Genomic DNA, 21,901 nt, shown 5'->3' with positions numbered 1-21,901 from the left:
TGTAATTTCTCTGAGGAAATTGTTTTTCCTTTAATATAAACTAAATGTAATGGCAGTCCCTACTCTTTTATATGGAAGTGAAAGTTGGGTTACAACAAAACCTGAAGTTAGTAAAATACAAGCGGCAGAGATGAGATTCTTGCGGAAAGTAAAAGGATGCACGAGATTAGATAGAATTAGAAATGAAGATATTAGGCAGGAACTTGGAGTATACCCACTTATTGATAGACAAGATTGGAAATTACATGTAGAGACAGACTTCCTAGGAAAGCAATAAATTATAAACCAAAAGGACGAAGAGATCAGGGACGACCGATGAAAAGATGGAGCGACCTTTGAAGCCAGAACGGGCAATTGCCCATAACATGAAGTGAAGAAGAAGAAGAAGAAGAAGAAGAAGAAGATGATGATGATGATGATGATAAACTATTCCACTTCATTTCTCGGTATAATGCAATGTAAAAAAATCATGAAGAAGAAAGTGCGTTTTGATTTTCAGTATCTCGCCATTGATTTTTACTGCTTTCAAGGTCCATTAATTTTTACTATAAATAAATGTATTTCATGTGCATATTTCCGAAAAAAAATTGTTATGTAGACATTGAATATGAATAAAATCCGTCCAATAATAGAATAAATCTTTGTACGTACGTCTGGTGGGATAAAGAAAGTGTCGTGTATTATGAATTGCTTCTCAGGAATGTAACCAAACTGCTGACATTTACTGCCAACAAATCGGACGCCTTGCGGCCGCAGCTGAAGAAAAACGACAGGGAAGGATGTATCAAGTGCTACTGTAACACGATAATACACGCCCGCAGTCTGCTAACGTGACGAAAGTAGCTTGGGAGTTTGGTTGGGTGGTGATTGATTCCATATCCCCATATTCTACTTATCTTATGCCTTCAGATTTTCACTTTTCCGTTCTCTATCCAACAATCTTCAAGGGAATTCCTTTGATAGTGAAGATGCTTTACAAACTTGGTTTGACGACTTCTTTAACACCAAACCAATAGATTTCTTCAGACGTGGAATCGAAAAATTATCCCAGCGTTGGCCGACAATCATAGCTAATGTAGGAGGATATATTACTTATTAATTTCTGTCTTCTATTCATCTAAATTAAAATGCTACTAACTTTTGCATCAACCCAATAAACGACGAGCAATGTCAGTCACTCATATGCCAATACTAGGCAAGTGATAACAAGATACACAGGATCTAGTAAATTAGCATTTCTTCTTTTTTCTAACTAAAATTTGATAGTAAATAAACAAACTTCCCCTAAAATAGGGGTTGTCCTGAAGGACAAAGTATACCAAATATATAAGTATTAGTCAATGCGTACAATTTTATGAAAATGTTTTCGTGAGAAATATAATTATTATTATTGTGTTATTAATTTACTTTATATATGTGATTTCTCAGAAGATAGATTGAATATTTTAGAGCTATCAAAGAAACAGTCTTGGCCAAAGATGATTCAAGATTGAACTCTTTGCAGAAATTAATAAATTTTTTTGTAATCGTGTCTCTAGCACCCACTAATAACCCAATAATTTCAATAGTTTGTAACTTATACATATATAAATAATAAGGAACAGTTGGACTATAAATTTGATTCTTCTCATTGTTGACATCTTCCGGTTGAGTTGTATTCAATTCGAAGCGGATAGTAGGATCTATTATAGCCTGTTAAAGGCTAATATATCAACCCGCCGACAGCTTCCTGTTCTTCTTGTAAACTATTTTTTTTTTTCGTTGTTGGTAACTGTATAGCATCTATTAGATGTTTTATGGTTGTGCTAACAGATGGAGTTACTTGTCAACAATGTGACGCTGAAACGTGTGTTCAGGTTACTGCCCAGCGACAGTCCTGATGTATTTTTATATTTGTGATGATTGGTTAATTAATATTAACCCGGCACACTCACAATCACACTCACATTCATACAAATTTCCAGACTCTAGACATCCAGGGAATTTTTCTTCTTCAAGAAAAATTCACCGAGAGCCGAGCCCGGGAATCGAACCCGAGACCTCCTGATCTGGAAGCTAGCATGCTGACTTGTAAACTATTGTGACACCAGCGTATTTTTTAGAAAGTATGTGTCCGTTGTCCTCTTTTTCTCATAGGAAGTGTCCTCTTTTCTTACAATAACATACTCAGACACTTCCTGCAAATGAAAGAACTATCCTTGAACTTGAAACAAGTTACAACAGATGGATCTCTAGAGAAAATATATTGTGATTTATTGGCTCATCCCTACATCTCCAAACCCACGGCACACTATAGTCGAACCACAACCTTTCCCACTCCAGGGGAAGAGAACAAGCAAGATGTTTCGATAAAGGTGTATCTGACCAAACATGCTATGAGTAGAGGTGAAACGATTTTCGCCCCGATATTGTCCATATTGTGATAAAGTTTCCACATTGAAATTTAAAAGCTAAAAAAAATTACTGCATGTGAGACTTAAAAAAATATATGTATATAACTAGCCGTACCCGTGCGCTCCGCTGCACCCGTTAGAAATAAATATAAAATAATTACATAATTAAAATAGGACATTTGATCCAGGGAACATTCGTGTTTGATATAAAGATAAATCGTTTATTATGTTACTTAATTTAAATTGTATTTGCATAATTAAAATGCGATCATTTTGATCCAGAGACCACTCATTTGGTCATAAAAATTATTTTAGGAAATACAGGAAACGAATGCACAGAATAGCCTATCAAGTTTTCTGTGCATAAGAAGCTATTTTAATCTTACCTGTCCTCGATTCACTCAGAAGTTACTGTAATAACATTATAGCATTATGTCCATCTAGAGAAACTACACTTTCCAATGGTGAATTAATAATTAATTATACAAATCGGTTAATTTAGCTTCCGATATTACTTCATTCAAACACAGAAACATTATCTGTAGGCTATCTTTCATAGCTTTCGATTGTTGCTGTCCAAGGCCCCTTATAGACGAAGTCATTTGTTTTTTAATTCATTACACGGCCTTAGATGGCAGTTATTTTAATTTTAAAACTCATTTATCTCATTAAATATCAGTCCTATCAAAATTTTTCGAGGAATAAAACTTATCGCAAATTATTTGTAAAGAAACTTTTGTTATGTAATATTTTTCACAAAAATCAATAATAAGCGAGATATTTCGATTTATTTAATTCAGGCCCCCTTATAACCCCTCTTTAAATACTGTATTTTGAATGCCATATAGCCTAAAATCTAAGTTACAATGAACTTAATTTATATTCCAATTTTCATCGAAATCCGTTCAGCCATTATCGCGTGAAAAGGTAACAAACATACAGACAGACAGACAGACAGACAGACAGACAGACATACATACAAACAAAAATTTCAAAAAAGCGATTTTCGGTTTCAGGGTGATTAATTATATATGTTAGGACCAATTATTTTTGGAAAATCGAAAATTACCAGAAATATTTCGGCTACAGATTTATTATAAGTATAGATTACTATAAATGCAATTCTCCAACTTTTAACTACCACAGCATGTAGGAGTGAAAACTAACATTTCAGACTGACACATCACTCTGTAATAGAAACAAAGTCTTCGGTAATTTGACTTCATCTGTTGCTCGAACGGAAATTGACAGTCGCACGCAACAATGACGCTGTCGCTAATCTGACAAGCATGACGTTCAGGACTCCCACAATACCACGCGACACAACAATTCTAAAGTCTTCATGGTTAATTCACAGTCTAGTATATACAGTCACGAAGCTTGAGTTGTGAGGATACTAGGAACAATAGATTGTGCCGGTACTATTTCGCATTGTCTGTGATGAGGCGACAGTAGCGACCCTAGTGGTTAGCAACTATCTACGGATGCATATTCCCTATGTATTGAGCTTCGTGACTGTATATACTAGACTGTGGTTAATTTCTGGAATTCTCTTAGTCTCATGAATAGACCTGCCATATCATATTCATGATGTGAGTGACCATAATTAATTCTCGGAAGGATTTTGCACATTTCAGAGACAATTTTTGCATCAGTACAACGACATTGCGCATAATTATATTTCTCATAATATACGTACCACATTTAATTTCTCATTAACTTACACTGATTTCTAGCGAACGTTGGTTCTGGTTTCTGCCACTTACTACCGCTTTATTTTTATTTACTTTATTTATTAGTTTTAAACAAGACATAACTTAATTACCCTTCTAGAAATATGTTACAATTATTTAAAATAATATAAAAAAAACGTTTGTGCGAAATCGTGCGTATTTGCTTGGTTTCCGCACAAAACCAATCCGCGGAAAGTCTAAAATTCCACATTCAGTATTCCCAACCTAACACACATAACAATTTCCCTCTTCTTACCGCTTAAGTGACATATTGATTTTACTGCTTTAGGCTTTTAACATATTATTTTTAGAGACGTTCAATATAGTAATAATTATAAATTGGAAACTTACCACTGCAATTTCACCTAAATTCCACTGTTAATTATTGTTTTTAAATATTTGCAAAAATTAAGTAAACTCTACAACTCCACTAAAGTTACTGCATTCATGATACAAGTAACATTAAGGAAGCCGTGAAAAAATCAACAAATCAACTTGCCGATGTTATTACTGCAATATGTTATATAAATAATATTGTTAAAATATTAAAATGAAAAATAAATCATTACATAACCTTACCGTTTGTTTTAAGTTCGCATTTATAGACTGGGAGAAAAAAAGACAGACGTATATCACGGCCTGCTGGAGTATAGCAAACACAGAAAACATTTTAAAGCAATAATGTTGAAGATAGATATTTTTGTTTTGCAAATTTGCCGTCATTGAACAGAAACCAAGATGGAGATTTCATTCCAACTAATTACAAATTCCTCTTTCAGGTATGTAATAAACGATCTTCGCACAAAATAATGTACGATATAGGAGCGGTATGTTTTCTTTCAATTCTCGGAAATTAAAAAAGCTCAACTACGTTTCGCTTTTTCAAACTTTTCCTCGAACATGAAAACTTCAACATACCGCTCTTGCAACGCATATTACTATTTAACGTCAATTTATAAGTTACAGAGTTGTTTTCAGGTATTTCATACATCATAGATCTTTAACTCACTTCAAAGCTTCAGTGATTCACATCGGATCCTGAAATTCGACGAAAGTCTTGAAAGCATTTCCAGGTTTTCACAGTCCATGTTTCCTACTTCTGGGGGAATCTTACAGCTTGCTTTGGAAGCGAGACACGCACGTGTGTGATACAGAACTCCACGCCGCTGCTGCTTCATCAATCATTCATCCGCCCATCCAATTGACCTCTATTGAAATCTCTGAGATACAATTCAAATGTCGACCCCAGACGGCAGACAAGAAGCGCTGGGAAATTGGTTCCAAGTCGAAGTTTACAATGGCAGCTAGCAGTCGTCTGGTCCTGGCGTTCCAAGACGTCTATGGACGAGTTCAGAAATGACGAAAAGGAACGGAATAAATAAAGGCCCATTCACAATGAAAATTAAACATAACCGTAACATAAACACAGAAGTTTGCGCCCAGGCTACCAAATGGGATCATTCACAATGATTCACATAAGCATTGACATAAACATTACCGTAAGACGTTAACATGAAAGTTTGTAAACTCCAAACTTTCATGCTTATGCTTACGTGATTTGCAAACAGAACACAATCGTGGAGCGCTGAAGTATACGACAGAATATGAGGAAATGGCGTCGTTGTTATGTTTCCATGGTTACCAAGTATGTTTGCGGTTATGTTTATATTCCCATCGTGAATGATGGTATGACTTCTTGATTTTACCGTAACGTTTATATTCTTAAGTTAACGATTATGTTATGTTTAATTTTCATTGTGAATGAGCCTGTACCATCATTCACGATGGGAATATAAACGAATACTTACTTCTAGCGTGTTGGGGAATATGGTATATTGCAGTCTGGATTCAACGTTTTCTTGGTCCACTGATGTCGTGACGTTCTCATGGTAGTGTCATTAGGAAAGATGTTCAAAATATCTTGAAATAAATTAATGACTAGCCTGAAAATTCTGTGATGCCTGTTCCTTAAAGACAACTTCTTATGTCCGTTACTTATTCCGAATGAAACAAAACTAATTTCAGTGACTGGAAGTAATTTAAATATTAAGATATCGTATTTTCAAAAATATGAGAAGAGGAAAAGAAAACCGAAAGAAAATGAATAATTAGCACAACAGATTGAATGTAAATGTTTAACTTAAAATTATCACACGAAGACTAAAATTCGTAACATTCACGTGACAACATCAGTTGACGTTATACTCATAGCTGATTCCGCCTGCGAGTACATTAAATACCTTCCGCATGTCTCGACTGCCATTTGGACTGCTACACTGAAATGAACGGCTTAAATCAGACACCCTGTACAACTGTCAAGATGGTGCCACAGCTGAAAGTGTTAAGAGCCGGGCCTGGCCATCGGCCTGTTTAGCAACACAATGAAGTTCTTGAGTCCCCTGCTTGTCCTAGGTCCGGGATTACAGCCCTCCCTAACTAGGGGACTAGCGAGGATTCCCCCTTTGCGTCATCATGGTCGAATTATAATTCAGCAGATTGTGAGCTTAGCACCCTATCGAGACGAAAATTAACTGCCAAAACATCCTACATATCATTTATTACCGTGGTGATATGTAGGTACAAGGATTCTGTACTCGTAAAGCATATCTTTAAAATATACATTAATTTGATCAGGATTAATTGTTTTTCATATTTGTTTTGTTGCAGAGCGATTTGCTATAGTAATATTAACCCTTAAATTGGCAAAACTTCATTTCTCCCGTTAGTTTATTAACCGTGTCGGACTGTAAAGAAAACAACTATCGCAATATCCGTATTTTATATGTTGTACAATATTATAAAAAAAAAGGTATCCCCGTAACATGCCATGAAGGCACTTGGGGGGAATGGAGGCAGACCATATTTTCCATGACCTCGGCACTAGAATGAGGTGGTGTGGTCGGCACCACGCTCTGACCGCCTTTTATCCCCGGGAAAGACCCGGTATTCAATTTTATAGGAGGCTGAGTGAACCTCGGGGCCGTTCTGAAAGTCTGGCAACGAGAAAAAATCCTATTACCACCTTGGATCGAACCCCGGACCTTCCAGTCCGTAGCCAGCTGCTCTACCAACTGAGCTACCCGGCCGCCGTACAATATTATAGTATTGTGAAATTTTAATTTTCCTTCCAATTTTTTTCTATTGTTCCGTTAAAATTATAGCATATAGCCTATTAACCTGTTGTATCCTATAGGATACATTGCCAATTTAAGGGTTAATCATACCAAGGGCCTTATTCACGATAGTACAATATTTAAATATTAAAAATGTACAAATTTTCAGCTATAGCTACAAATTACAGTAAAACGTGTTTCACAAAACATTCGGAAATATTCCTGTAATTGTAACAATGATTTATTTAATGTAGGTCATGAGTGATGTATATAGTAGGCTTTGATTTACATAAAAGTCATTGTTGAAGTTATATCAGTAACATTTTCATTAGCCATGAACGCAAAACAGAATAGAATGTCAACTATAACACTAGATTAATTCATTACAAGTGACTTATCTGAAAATAATAATGTCTATCAAATTAACACAGAGCTAAATATGATGTACTTCATAAAGAATAATTATGGGCTTTTTTGTAAGTCACTTATACGGTTGCCGGTACCTATATTATCATTTAAGGCTGGTTCACAATAAACCGGGAACGGAAACAACGAGAACGAAAATATTGTTAAAATCAATGTATTTAAACGTGAGACTTCACAATTAACTATTGTGAGTGCTCACATTTAAATACATTTATTTCAACATTATTTCCATTCTCGTTCTCGTTGCCGTTCCCGTTCCCGGTTTATTGTGAACCAGCCTTTACTTAGTAGCAGTTACGTTTCTCTTGACTCATCCTGAATCTCCGATTAAACTCCACTGAAGTTTCAAATTTAACATTTGTAACATTAATTCTTTCTCAACGATTATGTTGACTATTACACTTTTACTACTACGTCATACAGTACTACTTTCGACAAATAAAACTGTACGGAACGACGTGTTTAAACCAATCATGGCTGCTTATCCTACTGGACTACTTTTATCACCTCCCTAGCATTTGTTTCTTTGTTTGCCAACATTGTACTTTCAATAATTGTACCTTTTAAATGATTCATGTTTATTTCATTCATCCTTAATTAAAACTTTTCTATCATTTATCTTGTTTATATTATTTAGGTTATGTTATAACTTCTGCTGTATGAGATTTATGCATAGTCATGTATCAAAGATTGTTTAATATACTCGTATATTGATAACTGAAGTGGAATGCAAATGCAACTGTTTTAATAAAAATGAAAGTGCATCAACACAGCCTTCTTGACTAGTAATCGTCCATAGAGTTCAATGAAGATTGTATAGTTGGCAAAACTGATAACAAGTGAACAGCTGATCATAACACACTACTGCCATCTAGCGGAATATTTGTAATGATGAGATGGTACAATAATACATTTTCGAGACAGTTTAGTATTAATATTTATTATATTAGGGTACTTTATTTCTTTCAATCTGCATATAATATTTTCTTCTAATCGTGTAATAGTCGATTAAATCCCAGTCGAGTTTTCATTTTCTCTAGTCTAAATAAATCAAAACCTTCAGTGAGATTACTGTAGATGAATATCAATTTCTTTATTACCAGAAAAAGAATACAGCTTTCTTCTTTTAACAAAACACACGTCAGCCAATTTTAGGATCTAAAATAATGCGGTACAACCTCCAATTCAGCTATTTACCCAAATCAAGAGTAGGGTAAGAATTTGTTACAAAATCTGTAAATTTGTAATATACGATTTATAAAATTTAAACAAATGACAATTGAACTTGTAGTAGCCTATCATGGCCTGGAACCTATTATTTTCTACGTCACTTACAAATTTACAAATTTGTGAAACACAAAAATTTGTAAATTTGTAACTTTTGTCGCTTGTAATTTGTACTTTTGTGAAATAGGGCCCAGAACGTGTAACTTCGATATCACAAGAGAAAATTACATCGTTTTATCGTGGATGTCATGAGATGGGTCCTACTGAGAAAGAAAATAAAACTTTTGTGCGAGATCGTGCGTATTTGCTTGTTTTCCGCACAGAACCAATACGCGGTTAAGTGTGAAATACCACATTCAGTATTCCCAACTTAACACACATAACAATTTCCCTATTCTTACCGCTTAAGCGCGACATTCATTTTACTGCTTCAGGCTTTTAACATATTATTTTTAGAGACATTTAACATAGTAATAATTATAAATTGGAAACTTACCACTGCAATTTCACCTAAATTGCAATGTTAATTATTGTTTTTAAATATTTGCAAAAATTAAGTAAAGTCTACTACTCCACGAAACTTATTGCATTCCTGACACAAGTAACATTAAGGAAGCCGTGAAAAAATCAACAAGATTCCAGATGCCGATGTTATTACTGCAATATGTTATATAAATAATATTGTTAAAATATTAAAATGAAAAATAAATCATTACATAACCTTACCGTTTTTTTTTAAGTTCGCATTTATAGACTGGGAGAAAAAAAGACAGACGTATATCACGGCCTGCTGGAGTATAGTAAACACAGAAAACATTTTATAGCAACAATGTTGAAGAAAGATATTTTGGTGTTCCGAAGTTGCCGTCATTAAACAGAAACCAACATGGAGATTTCATTGCAGCTAATTAGAAATTCGTCTTTCAGGTATGTAAACTACGTTTCGCTTTTTCAATCTTTTCCTCGACCATGAAAACGTCAACATACCGCTCTTGTAACGTATATTACTATAAAAACAAGTTGAAGTTTAAAGGTGTGTTTAAGAAGAAACCAAGAATCGTACGGTAATCGACTTAGAGCGAGTCCACAATCAAGTGGTTTCTCAAGAGAACTGACTATGTCTCTGCAATTCTTAGCCGTAGTCATGACAATCATAATCACCGCCGCTAGGGTCGAAGTCCTTGCCATTGAACGTTACAGGCCTCGTCATAGGCCTAATCATAATCATCGTTTAGCAGGCGCGTATTTTGCGGGCTACCGGGGCTACCGGCGGTAGTCCAAGGAAATTACAAAAGAAAAAGTTTATAATATAACATAATGTAATAATTTTGTATTATTAGTTTTACCATAGTAATTAAAATTAAAGTAATTGTTAGATATATTTTGTGTAATAATAGGGTCAGCGGTAGCCCAAACCCTTTAACCAGTATACGCCTCTGTCGCTTAGTCATAACTATCACAGCAATCACAAATATCATTACAGTCATCTCGATAATCATCATGATGACGTTCATCATTATTACAATAGGCCATTGTTACAAGACACTAAGTCATTTCTTTCAGTTTTGTGATAATCGAAGAAAACTATTCTACCAACTTAATAATTTTAAAGTTATGTTTCTGTTTTTATTTACGCATGACTCACCAAAATAATACTAAACTAGAAAATATAATTGCTTTCTTTCATCCTTTATTAAATCGAGGAAAAACTTAAGAAATCCATGAAAATGTCCATTTCGTCTAGAATTGGCAATTATCGATTAATTTACTATTCGAAGGTTGTAAATTATTTGACAGTTGCTTACACTGGTCCTAAAGGTAATTTTTTACCTCGGACAGTGTGCGTCTAATGGAAGTCTGAAGAAAGATATAGCTACCGATTCATGAGAAAACATGTCATAATTTTAACAGAAAAGGAGTGATCAAGATTCACGTCAAACCGAAGAGTCTCAAACAATCAATGAAACAAATGAATCCTGGAAAACAAATGACAAGCTGTTGAACCAACCTTCCATCCAGCCAGATCTAGACACATTTTAATAACAAACAGCGATTACTTACGGCCGATAACCCCGACATTCCTCTTCTAGATAATACTCTTAGATACAAACCGTTATCGTGATCTGATTGCAGCTTTATCTTTTCTATTACTTTTATTGAATTTCATTCGTTTTCATAGAGATCAAAATGTGCAAATTTACCCAGCGATTTAGGTGCATTCTCTCACATTTGGATTGGATTCACGAAAAGTTGGTAGTATATTAATGTTATCTTGCCATATTCTGTTTACATAAAAATCTGTTTTACGAAGTTATTGAAACATTTACTTTAACAAGATTGTTTAATATTGTAAGCAATAACATGGTTCCAAATTTACAGAAGTAATTTAATTTGTTATCCACAAAGGTAATTAATCACTGTGAATGTATTCTCCTTTCAAAATGGCGAACTTATGAATCCCACAGTGAGTTGATCATTGTACGTCATATCCCTGAATCTGGGCTACATATTGCACAGTTATTTCTCAATATGAGTTCGACATTCTACATAATTATTCTAATCCGGAACACACCGTTTCTGTGCGTTTTGAAATGAGAGATTTTCTTAGAAATTAACAAGAAAACAAATAACAAAATTTAATTTCGTATTTTCGCGTTACTTTTAAATAAAACCTATATATATATATATTTTTTTAAAGAAAACGTTCATACATAATGAGGAGGTGTATCTATCTTAGTTATAGCCTAGACCCCGCAAGTCTAGAGGAACTGAGACGCTAAAAGGGTATGTGAGAAAGTGTGTTAATAATAATAATAATAATAATAATAATAATAATAATCTATACTAATAATAAATCTGTAGCCGAAATTTTTCTGGTAATTTTCGATTTTCCAAAAATAATTGGTCCTAACATATATAATTAATCACCCTGAAACCGAAAATCGATTTTTTGAAATTTTTGTTTGTATGTCTGTCTGTCTGTATGTATGTTTGTTACCTTTTCACGCGATAATGGCTGAACGGATTTCGATGAAAATTGGAATATAAATTAAGTTCATTGTAACTTAGATTTTAGGCTATATGGCATTCAAAATACATTATTTAAAAGGGGGGTTATAAGGGGGCCTGAATTAAATAAATCGAAATATCTCGCTTATTATTGATTTTTGTGAAAAATGTTACATAACAAAAGTATCTTTAAAAATACTTTGCGATAAGTTTTATTCCTTGAAAAAGTTTGATACGACTGATATTTATGAGATAAATGAGTTTTAAAATTAAAATAACTGCCATCTAAGGCCGTGTAATGAATTAAAAAACAAATGACTTCGTCTATAAGGGGCCTTGGACAGCAACAATCGAAAGCTATGAAAGATAGCCTACAGATAATGTTTCTGCGTTTCTATGAAGTAATATCGGAAGCTAAATTAACCGATTTGTATAATTAATTATTAATTTACCATTGGAAAGTGTAATTTCTCTAGATGGACATAATGCTATAATGTTATCACAGTAACTTCTGAGTGAATCGAGAACAGGTAAGATTAAAATAGCTTCTTATGCACAGAAAACTTGATAGGCTATTCTGTATATTCGTTTCCTGTATTTCCTAAACTAATTTTTATGACCAAATGAGTGGTCTCTGGATCAAAATGATCGCATTTTAATTATGCAAATACAATTTAAATTAAGTAACATAATAAACGATTTATCTTTATATCAAACACGAATGTTCCCTGGATCAAATGTCCTATTTTAATTATGTAATTACTTTATATTTATTTCTAACGGGTGCAGCGGAGCGCACGGGTACGGCTAGTAATAATAATAATACTAATAATAATAATAATAATAATAATAATAATATAGTGACAGGGCTTATATTAAAATAGGCAATGAAAACCTACAGCAATTATTATACATAATTCTGAAAATTAGCAAGATAGTTGGTGCAATGAAATGATATAGTTTCAAAGTTACAAAACAATACTTTGAAGATAAACATATCATGCAAAGAGCTACAAATATAAACAACTTAATCTTTCATTAAGGTCGCATTTTGTGCATCATAAAGCTATAGTTGTTCTATAAAGGCTGGTTCTCAATAAACCGGAAACGAGAATCAAAACGAAAACGGTAAAATTATTAAAATGTGTACATTTAAATGTGAGCATTCACAATTAACGGGATCGGGAACGGAGAGTTGGCCAAGTTTCAACTTTGGCGTTCACGTTTCCGATCACAGCCCACTAGATTCATTCTATTGCCATCTAAAAGCTATTTTGTCGTAGTATATTTTGTAGCAAGAAGACCGTGACATAACCTATGCATTATTTTGTTCTGTGCTGTGCATCATGGAGCAAGTTTTATTTGATGAGATTCTAATATTGAGTGTCGAGGAAAATCCTCCCGTTTACGATAAGCGGCGCGCCTCGTATAAAGATGAGAAATGAAGGAGAATACATGCCTTTCAATAGCTGCATCTTTGAACACCGATCGGAAGCGAATCAAATTTTATTACTGTATTGGTTGTATTACACACTACATATTCATGCTAAAATTCAATAACTACTGTTGTGTTCATTTTTGTTTTATTACAAATGTTTCTTCTCTAATTATTTTACGTTATGGTAGACTTAAATTAGGTTGTGATAATGAAGATGCATGGGCATATTTATAGTACCATACCTAATGAAATGTTTCAGTTGAAATTTCGAAGTTGGTTAACCTGTGTTTATGTTGGCTGCCTTGTAGCCTACTCATGAGAGAACGCAATTGGTCAATTATACACAAATAACATCAGAATGCGTAATATCGACTTTATATATCGTTATTGACATGCATATCGATATGCATAGTAGTCTACGTTCTCGGTTTATTGTGAATCAAAAATGTTCATATTCGCGTCGTCTGCTTCTCGTTTTCATTCTGGTTCTCGTTCCCGGTGTATTGTGAACCAGCCTTAACAGAGTTGCACTTACCTAGCACACACGTCGGACCAGCTGTGTCCCGAGGTCACGATACCACGCACTGCAGTTTCCAGCTCCGCGATCTGCAAATCAACAATACTAATGGTTTAGTATGCAGTTATCCTGATTCTACAGAGTGAAAAATAAGTATGGAATATTGCTAATAACTAGGTCCTATATAATGTGGATGTTTCTTAAAACTGTCAAAAGCTATATTTATTAGACGCAAATCGGTTAATATTTTGCATTTAATTTACAAAAATTTATATCCTCATGTATTCAGCTTCTTGTCTATGCGGATGTCGTGAATATGTTAGGCGAAAATCCACAAACGATTAGAGAAAACACGGAAATTTTACTTGAAGCAAGTAAAGCGATCGGTTTGGAAGTAAATCCCGAAAAGACAAAGTATATGATTAGGCCTATGTCTCGTGACCAGAATATTCTACGAAATGGAAACATAAGAATTGGATATTATTTTAATGTACCGAAGTACATATGATATTTCCATGCAGATATTCCGCGTCATCATACGATGAAAGAATAATGGAACGGAGAAAAATTCTCTTTCATCGTATGATGACGCAGAATATCTGCATGGAAATATCATATGTAGTTCGGTACATTAAAATAATATACATGATATGCGTAAATCACTTCGTGATTTAAGACGGCCCTTATTCCGTCGGATCCCGGCCAAATAGTCACTCATAACGAGTGCACCTCAGCACATGTGTGGACTTCGGTCCTACGTTCATAGACATCTATGACGTAATGCAGAGGGCGGCCACTAGAGGGAACCCAAGAGTTGGAACTTAATCTGAGACGATTCTGTCCGACGCCGGGGTGGTATCCGGTGTGGCTTAGTGGATAAAGCATCAGCACGTAGAGCTGAAAACCCGGGTTCAAATCCCGGCGCCGGAGAGAATTTTTCTCCGTTCCATTACTCTTTCATCGTATAAGAATTGGAGATTTATCCTTCGAAGAGGTGGAAAAATTCAAATATCTTGGAGCAACAGTAACAAATGAAGAGTCCACTGCAAGAATGATGGATGTCATTTGGAATACATTTTTCAGGAGAAGCAATTGAAAGTTTGAAATGCTTAGCGCTCAAAGCTTAACTGTGATTTTCCCATCATTACTGGACAATGACTACCAGTGTTAATGCCATATAACTCTCTATGTACATTCTATATGTCTTAAGCTATGCATCGACAGTCTTGGTTCATTTTCGACAAGAAAGTGACATCCATCATTCTTGCAGTGGACTCTTCAAATATGAATGGCACTCGGGAGGAAATTAAACGCAGAATAAATATGGGAAATGCCTGTTATTATTCGGTTGAGAAGATTTTGTCATCTAGTATGCTGTCAAAAAATCTGAAAGTTAGAATTTATAAAACAGTTATATTACCGGTTTTTCTATATGACTATGAAACTTGGACTCTCACTTTGAGAGAGGAAGATAGGTTAAGGGTGTTTGAGAATAAGGAACTCGTCCTGATAGTGGTGATATCTTCCATGGACAGGAATTGCTAAAACTCGAGAATGACTCTTTTAAGGAACCCGGAGGTTCATAGCCGCCCTCACATAAACCCGCCATTGGCCCCTATCTTGACCAAGATTATTCCAGGTCTCTACCATCATATCCCACCTCTCTCAAATCCATTTTAATATTATCTTCCCACCTACGTCTCGGCCTCCCCAAAGGTCTTTTGCCCTCCGGCCTCCCAACTAACACTCTATATGCATTTCTGGATTCGCCCATACGTGCTACATGTCCTGCCCATCTCAAACGTCTGGATTTTATGGTCCTAATTATGTCAGATGAAGTATACAATGCGTGCAGTTCTGTGTTGTGTAACTTTCTCCATTCTCCTGTAACTTCATCCCTCTTAGCCCCAAATATTTTCCTAAGAACCTTATTCTCAAACACCCTTAATCTATGTTCCTCTCTCAAAGTGAGAGTCCAAGTTTCACAACCATACAGAACAACCGGTGATATAACTGTTTTATAAATTCTAACTTTCAGATTTTTTGACAGAAGACTAGATGACAAAAGCTTCTCAACCGAATAATAACAGGCATTTCCCATATTTATTCTGCGTTTAATTTCCTCCCGAGTGCCATTTATATTTGTTACTGTTGCTCCAAGATATTTGAATTTTTCCATCTCTTCGAAGGATAAATCTCCAATTTTTATAGTTCCATTTCGTACTATATTCTGGTCACGAGACATAATCATATACTTAGTCTTTTCGGGATTTACTTCCAATCCAATCGCTTTACTTGCTTCAACTAGAATTTCCGCGTTTCCCCTAATTGTTTGTGGATTTTCTCCTAACATATTCACGTCATCCGCATAAACAAGCAGCTGATGTAACCCGTTCAATTCCAAACCCTTTGTGTTATCCTGAACTTTCCTAATGGCATATTCTAGAGCGAAGTTAAAAAGTAAAGATGATAGTGCATCTCCCTGCTTTAGCCCGCAGTGAATTGGAAAAGCATCAGATAGAAACTGGCCTATACGGACTGTGCTGTAAGTTTCACTAAGACACATTTTAATTAATCGAACTATTTTCTTGGGAATACCAAATTCAATAAGAATATTATATAAAACTTCTCTCTTAACCGAGTCATACGCCTTTTTGAAATCTATGAATAACTGATGTACTGTACCCTTATACTCCCATCACCGTAAAAACAGCTTGTTACGAAACCTAACCCTTATAAATAAACTTTACAAAAAATAATAAAAAAATAAGAACAAAGTAACTCAATTCTACAATATACAGCTTACATAGCTTGTCAACGCACGAGTGGAGAGTTGTTGTGTAGAAGGAAATTAGTGTAACGAACCACGTAGGAAGGAGTCCAGACAACTGTCAGTCACCTAGGTGCGATGTCAATGACTTGACAGTCCACGCAGCAGTGGCGTACGATATGCTGCCACAATACGCGCCGCTACGCCAAGAGGTCAAGGCCACGCTGCTGCTCCTGAGGGGAGGCAGCCCGGAGAGATCGATAAGGGGCAGGCTGCATCCCGCACACCACTACTTCCTCCATGATTCATCCGAGGTCGCCGAACAACTTTCCCGCATTGTGCCCTGAACTCTCACACTGACCGTTGCACTTGCTTACAATGCTGACGAGAGGCAAGGAAGCGAGTGGGACGGCGTGGAGAGCAATTATACTCAAGTGAAAACGTTTCTGCTCAGAGCTCAAGTGACATTTATTAGAACTATTTCGTGAATAAAATAAAAATGCAAATAATATCCCTAAAATTCGCTCACCAAATGTTAATAATTGTATATTTATGAATACTTAACCTATTCAGACATTGTGAAATTGAAATAGATGAATATCGATTACTGCAGTAAAGAAATCGGATGTTATACAGTAATGCCAACTGAGAAAAGCGAAATACAGGTTAACAATGTTAATTACATGTACTGCGATTTTCTATTGTTATTATAACAGAAATACATTTTCATTACCTGCTGAAACCATAATTTAATTTAAACGTTTTATAATAATAATAATAATAATAATAATAATAATAATAATAATAATAATAATAATAATAATAAAAGCCCATTCACAATGAAAATTAAACATAACCGTAACATAAACACAGAAGTTTGCGCCCAAGCTACCAAATGGGATCATTCACAATGATTCATATAAACATTGACATAAACATTACCATAAGACGTTAACATGAAAGTTTGCAAACTCCAAACTTTCATGCTTATATTTACGTAATCTGCAAACAGAACACAATCGTGGAGCGTTGAAGTATACAACAGAATATGAGGAAATGGCGTCGTTGTTATGTTTCCATGGTTACCAAGTATGTTTGCTGTTATGTTTATGTTCCCATCGTGAATGATGGTATGACTTCTTGATTTCACCGTAACGTTTATATTCATAAGTTAACGCTTACGTTATGTTTAATTTTCATTGTGAATGAGCCTTAATAATAATAATAATAATAATAATAATAATAATAATAATAATAATAATAATAATTTATTTAATCTGGCAGAGCTAAGGCCAGTAGACCTTCTCTTCCGCCCAGCCAGACTCTAATGCTCATATAAAGAGTATGTTTTATCTCATGAACAATAATTGAACAGATATTCGATACAGAATACGATGCATCTAATAAAATCAGAAGTGCAAACTGCAGTCGATTTCAACTATTACGCGAGACAAAATCTGTCTCAAAATCAGTGAAGGAAGTGAGACGGTATGCGACGGTATGAAATACCGCCACTAGTTTCTATGGCCAGAAAACATACCGTTAGTGAAAAATGACATACCGTCACTGAAAAAATGTGATCCATAAAAATGTGTTTATATATTTCTGCACAGCAAAGAGTACTTCGTAAATCTAAACCACAGCCTTCTCGAACTGTATTAACGTGTATTTAGACACATTTATTTGATAAGTCAACCCCTGATATACTTACAACGGTAGTATTTCAAGTACAGAAGGCTGTGGTTTGTACCTTGTGGTGGACATTGTTGCCAATTTAGTGACTCATTTTTTTTGTTGCACTTTTTATTAATAATTAAGCAAGGAACTTTGAAGCTTTAACATTATTTTAAATGATGTCTTGATGGGCATTGCAAGATAATCTAGTAAATAACTGAATTAACTTGAAATTATTTTATTAAGGTCCAGTTGTACGAACTTGGAACAGTGCATTATTCGGAGGATAACTTCCGAATAAGCTATTTCATGCTTTCAGCAGTTGTTAAATTTATATCTAGAGAATAAAATATAAAATGGCAGCAGCATTAGACATGAATCTCTGATAGTGATGATGAATTACATATAATGTATTTTTGAGAATGCGGAAACAAAGAAAATAAAGGCACAGACTTTATCTATTAAACGAGTGTAACAATGAAGAATTTCTGGCAAGATTCAGTCTAAAAATGGACACTGCTTAAAGCGTGCTGGGATTGATTAATGATTATTGGAACATATAACACACAGGTAAAAATAGTTCACAATTTCATCATTATAAAGAAATTGTAATTTTTTAAATAATTAAAATTAAATTTAAGCAAATTCATAGCACAATATTATATCAGTATTACGTTTTGCATCATTATAACCTAGCTATAGACTCCCAAACTCTTGTCTTTTATTTAAAAGCTATGGCATCAGTTTTTGCTTTCTAGCACGTTCTTATAGTCATTCACTATCACAACTAGCTTAAGTGTAATCTTCTATCTAATAATTTTGACTTCTAATTTATTTTGATTTACTCATTTCTTTGTAACAAAATCTGTACACAAAATGATATGTTCAGAAAATAAATTTCAACAATTACTGGTATTCTGAATGTACTTTATAAACAGAACACTATCTAAAATATTGCCAACCTTTGTTCCAATTCGGCTAACTATGGAATAGATAACCTTGGAATAAACGAACGTCATATAACACGATACTCCATTTATTCTATAGTTAGGCTATTCCATGAATAGCTATTCCAAGATTTATTCTGTGATCATACAATTGGACCTAAGAAATATAATGTGTTGCGTAAACTTCAAAAATTCGCGTTACTGACTGCACGGAATAATTTATTGCATACATTAGACTATGTATGTGTATGTTGTAAGGGAGAGGGTATGCTTTTTTTTTTTAATCGGAGTATGCCAAGGGAAAATCTTGGGGTAGCATACCGCCTCTGGTTTTTTTTCCACTTCCCTCAATGCTCAAAATACTAAGTCTAGCTGCCGAAGTGTAGAATAAAGTTGTTTTTAGTAAGGGAACTGGATAATTTGTCCATTTTTATGTGAAATTTCGTCGATTCCTTACTCTCTCGTATTTTCTTCAAAAAAGTTGGCAACCCTAGTTGAAGACATGTCGTTATGTGGTGCTCATTGGGCTATAGCGTTGCGGTACAAATATCTGCCTGTAGTGATTGATAGCGGTAGAATTAGTACTGATGGGTTGATTTCTGGAGAAAGGAAGGAAACGGAAGAATCCCGTCACAACCTGAGTTCGAACCCCGGACCTTCCAGTCCGTAGCCGACTGCTAAAATTGCGAAATTAATGCTTAAATAAAATATTATCGAAACATTTAATAGCTCTCGACCTTGACATTCTCTCTTAAGCCAAGGTCCAGGTTACGTGGCAGTTATACACAAATGATAGCAACTTTACAATTCTCTCTGTAGCTAATATGCTCCTGTTATTTCTTAATGCGATATTCCAAGTATCGGTACGTTTTCGTCTGATGTAAAAGGAAAATTTCAACATTGGTTCACAATTCCTTTGTGAGTATTTGCAGGAACATATTATAGCAGCGTGAGTTGAGGTACACAGTTGAGTCTGAAGTTTGTACGGACGGTCATTTATGTATAATGTTTTTAAGTACTTACTCCATGCAAGCGCTTGGTAAACACTAATTTAATACAAACTTTCTCCTTCGCCCCTCTTTCCCTCCTCCTCCTCCTCCTCCTCCTCATCATCATCATCATCATCATCATCATCATCATCACATGTTAAAAGAATTTGATCAATACATCATTATACAGAGTTAGTTAAAAGTCTCGCACCACCTAAATAACTTTTGAAGCATACGGTTCAGTGACATGAAACTTGGTATGTGAGGATAACCATATACTAAGAACTCGACAATGGTATTACCGAGTTTTTTCTACTTCCGGTTTAACCGGAAGTAACTCCAACTCTCTTATTTTAAATGGAACACCCAATATATTATTTTATTTTTGAATAGTACTCATTAAGAGCTTTTCAAAAATTGCCCACACTTGACACTTCTGTACAAATTCAGTGTTACTAAGTTAAGGAAACAGAAAAATGTATCGAATATTAAAATAATAAACGCACCACCTAAATAACTTTTGAAGCATATGGTTCAGTGATATGAAACTTGGTATGTGAAGATAACCATATACTAAGAACTCAATAATGATATTACCGAGTTTTTTTCTACTTCCGGTTTAACCGGAAGTAACTCCAACTCTCTTATTTTAAATGGAACACCCAATATATTATTTTATTTTTGAATAGTACTCATTAAGAGCTTTTCAAAAATTACCCACACTTGATACTTCTGTACAAATTCAGTGCTTCAAAAGTTATTTAGGTGGTGCGGGACTTTTAACTAATCCTGTACAGTCAACCCAACCAAACGACTATTTCGTTTATATGACGTCATTTCATTTTCGACCAATGAACTGTAATGAAATTTTGAATTCTAACCAATCACAGTCATACATCGCAATAATTTTTGCAATTCGATTTATATAGCTATCACAATCAATTTATCGTATGGTCGTTCTTTCGTTTAGTCAGTGTCGCCAACTGTTTCCCCGTAACTCGATGAGCATGAATCCATTAATGCAGCGATGAAGTACTAAATAAAGTGCGAAATACTACTTCCACATCTACATCTTCTGATTCCATGTCCATTGTATCTAAAGAAAATGACACTCCTTCATTCAGATTTGATAACTGCGTTTTCAACAATTGTTCATTTAATTAATGTATTAATTTTCCAAATTTATAACATTAAAATGATTTGATTTTAAACAAGTGAGCACTAAAATTAATTTCTGGCAAGCATTTCTTTCTACAAAGACTATACATTTTAGTACATCTCAAAATTAATCATATAAATTATCATTCACGGCAAAATAAAATGTTTCGAATGAAGAATTTTACATTTTGCGAAAATAAGGGAGAAAAATGCTCTAAAAGAAGCAAAATACGGGAGCCGGGAGTCTGTTAAAAATTAGGGCGAAATACGGGAGAGTTGGTAATCATATTCGACATTATTCTCAAACTCTTGTTATGAATTGCTAAAATCGTCGTCCTGAAGAGCAAAAAAAGAATCTAAGGACAACTCGACTTCTCTTTGTCGAAAGTTCAGCAGTAATACTGTATTGTCAATAATTTATGGTATTGCAGACTTTTTAATATTTTCTTTATAATAATAATAATAATAATAATAATAATAATAATTTCTTTATTTATACTAGCAGAG

General features: G+C 34.5%; 1 protein-coding gene across 1 annotated transcript in view; it reads right to left on the bottom strand.

Moving 5' to 3' along the window:
- LOC138708838 (patched domain-containing protein 3-like) overlaps nt 1-21,901 on the bottom strand; it is a 175,689-nt gene that overhangs the window by 34,642 nt on the left and 119,146 nt on the right. The window contains exon 3 of the mRNA XM_069839070.1: nt 13,875-13,945. Within this exon, the coding sequence (XP_069695171.1) occupies nt 13,875-13,945 (71 nt within the window). The remainder of the gene's footprint in view (nt 1-13,874; nt 13,946-21,901) is intronic.

The sequence above is a fragment of the Periplaneta americana genome, chromosome 11, assembly GCF_040183065.1.
Source record: "Periplaneta americana isolate PAMFEO1 chromosome 11, P.americana_PAMFEO1_priV1, whole genome shotgun sequence".
In the NCBI taxonomy this organism is placed as follows: Eukaryota; Metazoa; Arthropoda; class Insecta; order Blattodea; family Blattidae; genus Periplaneta; species Periplaneta americana.
Note: the sequence above shows the minus strand (reverse complement) of the source record. Positions and strands in the feature narration are given on the sequence as shown.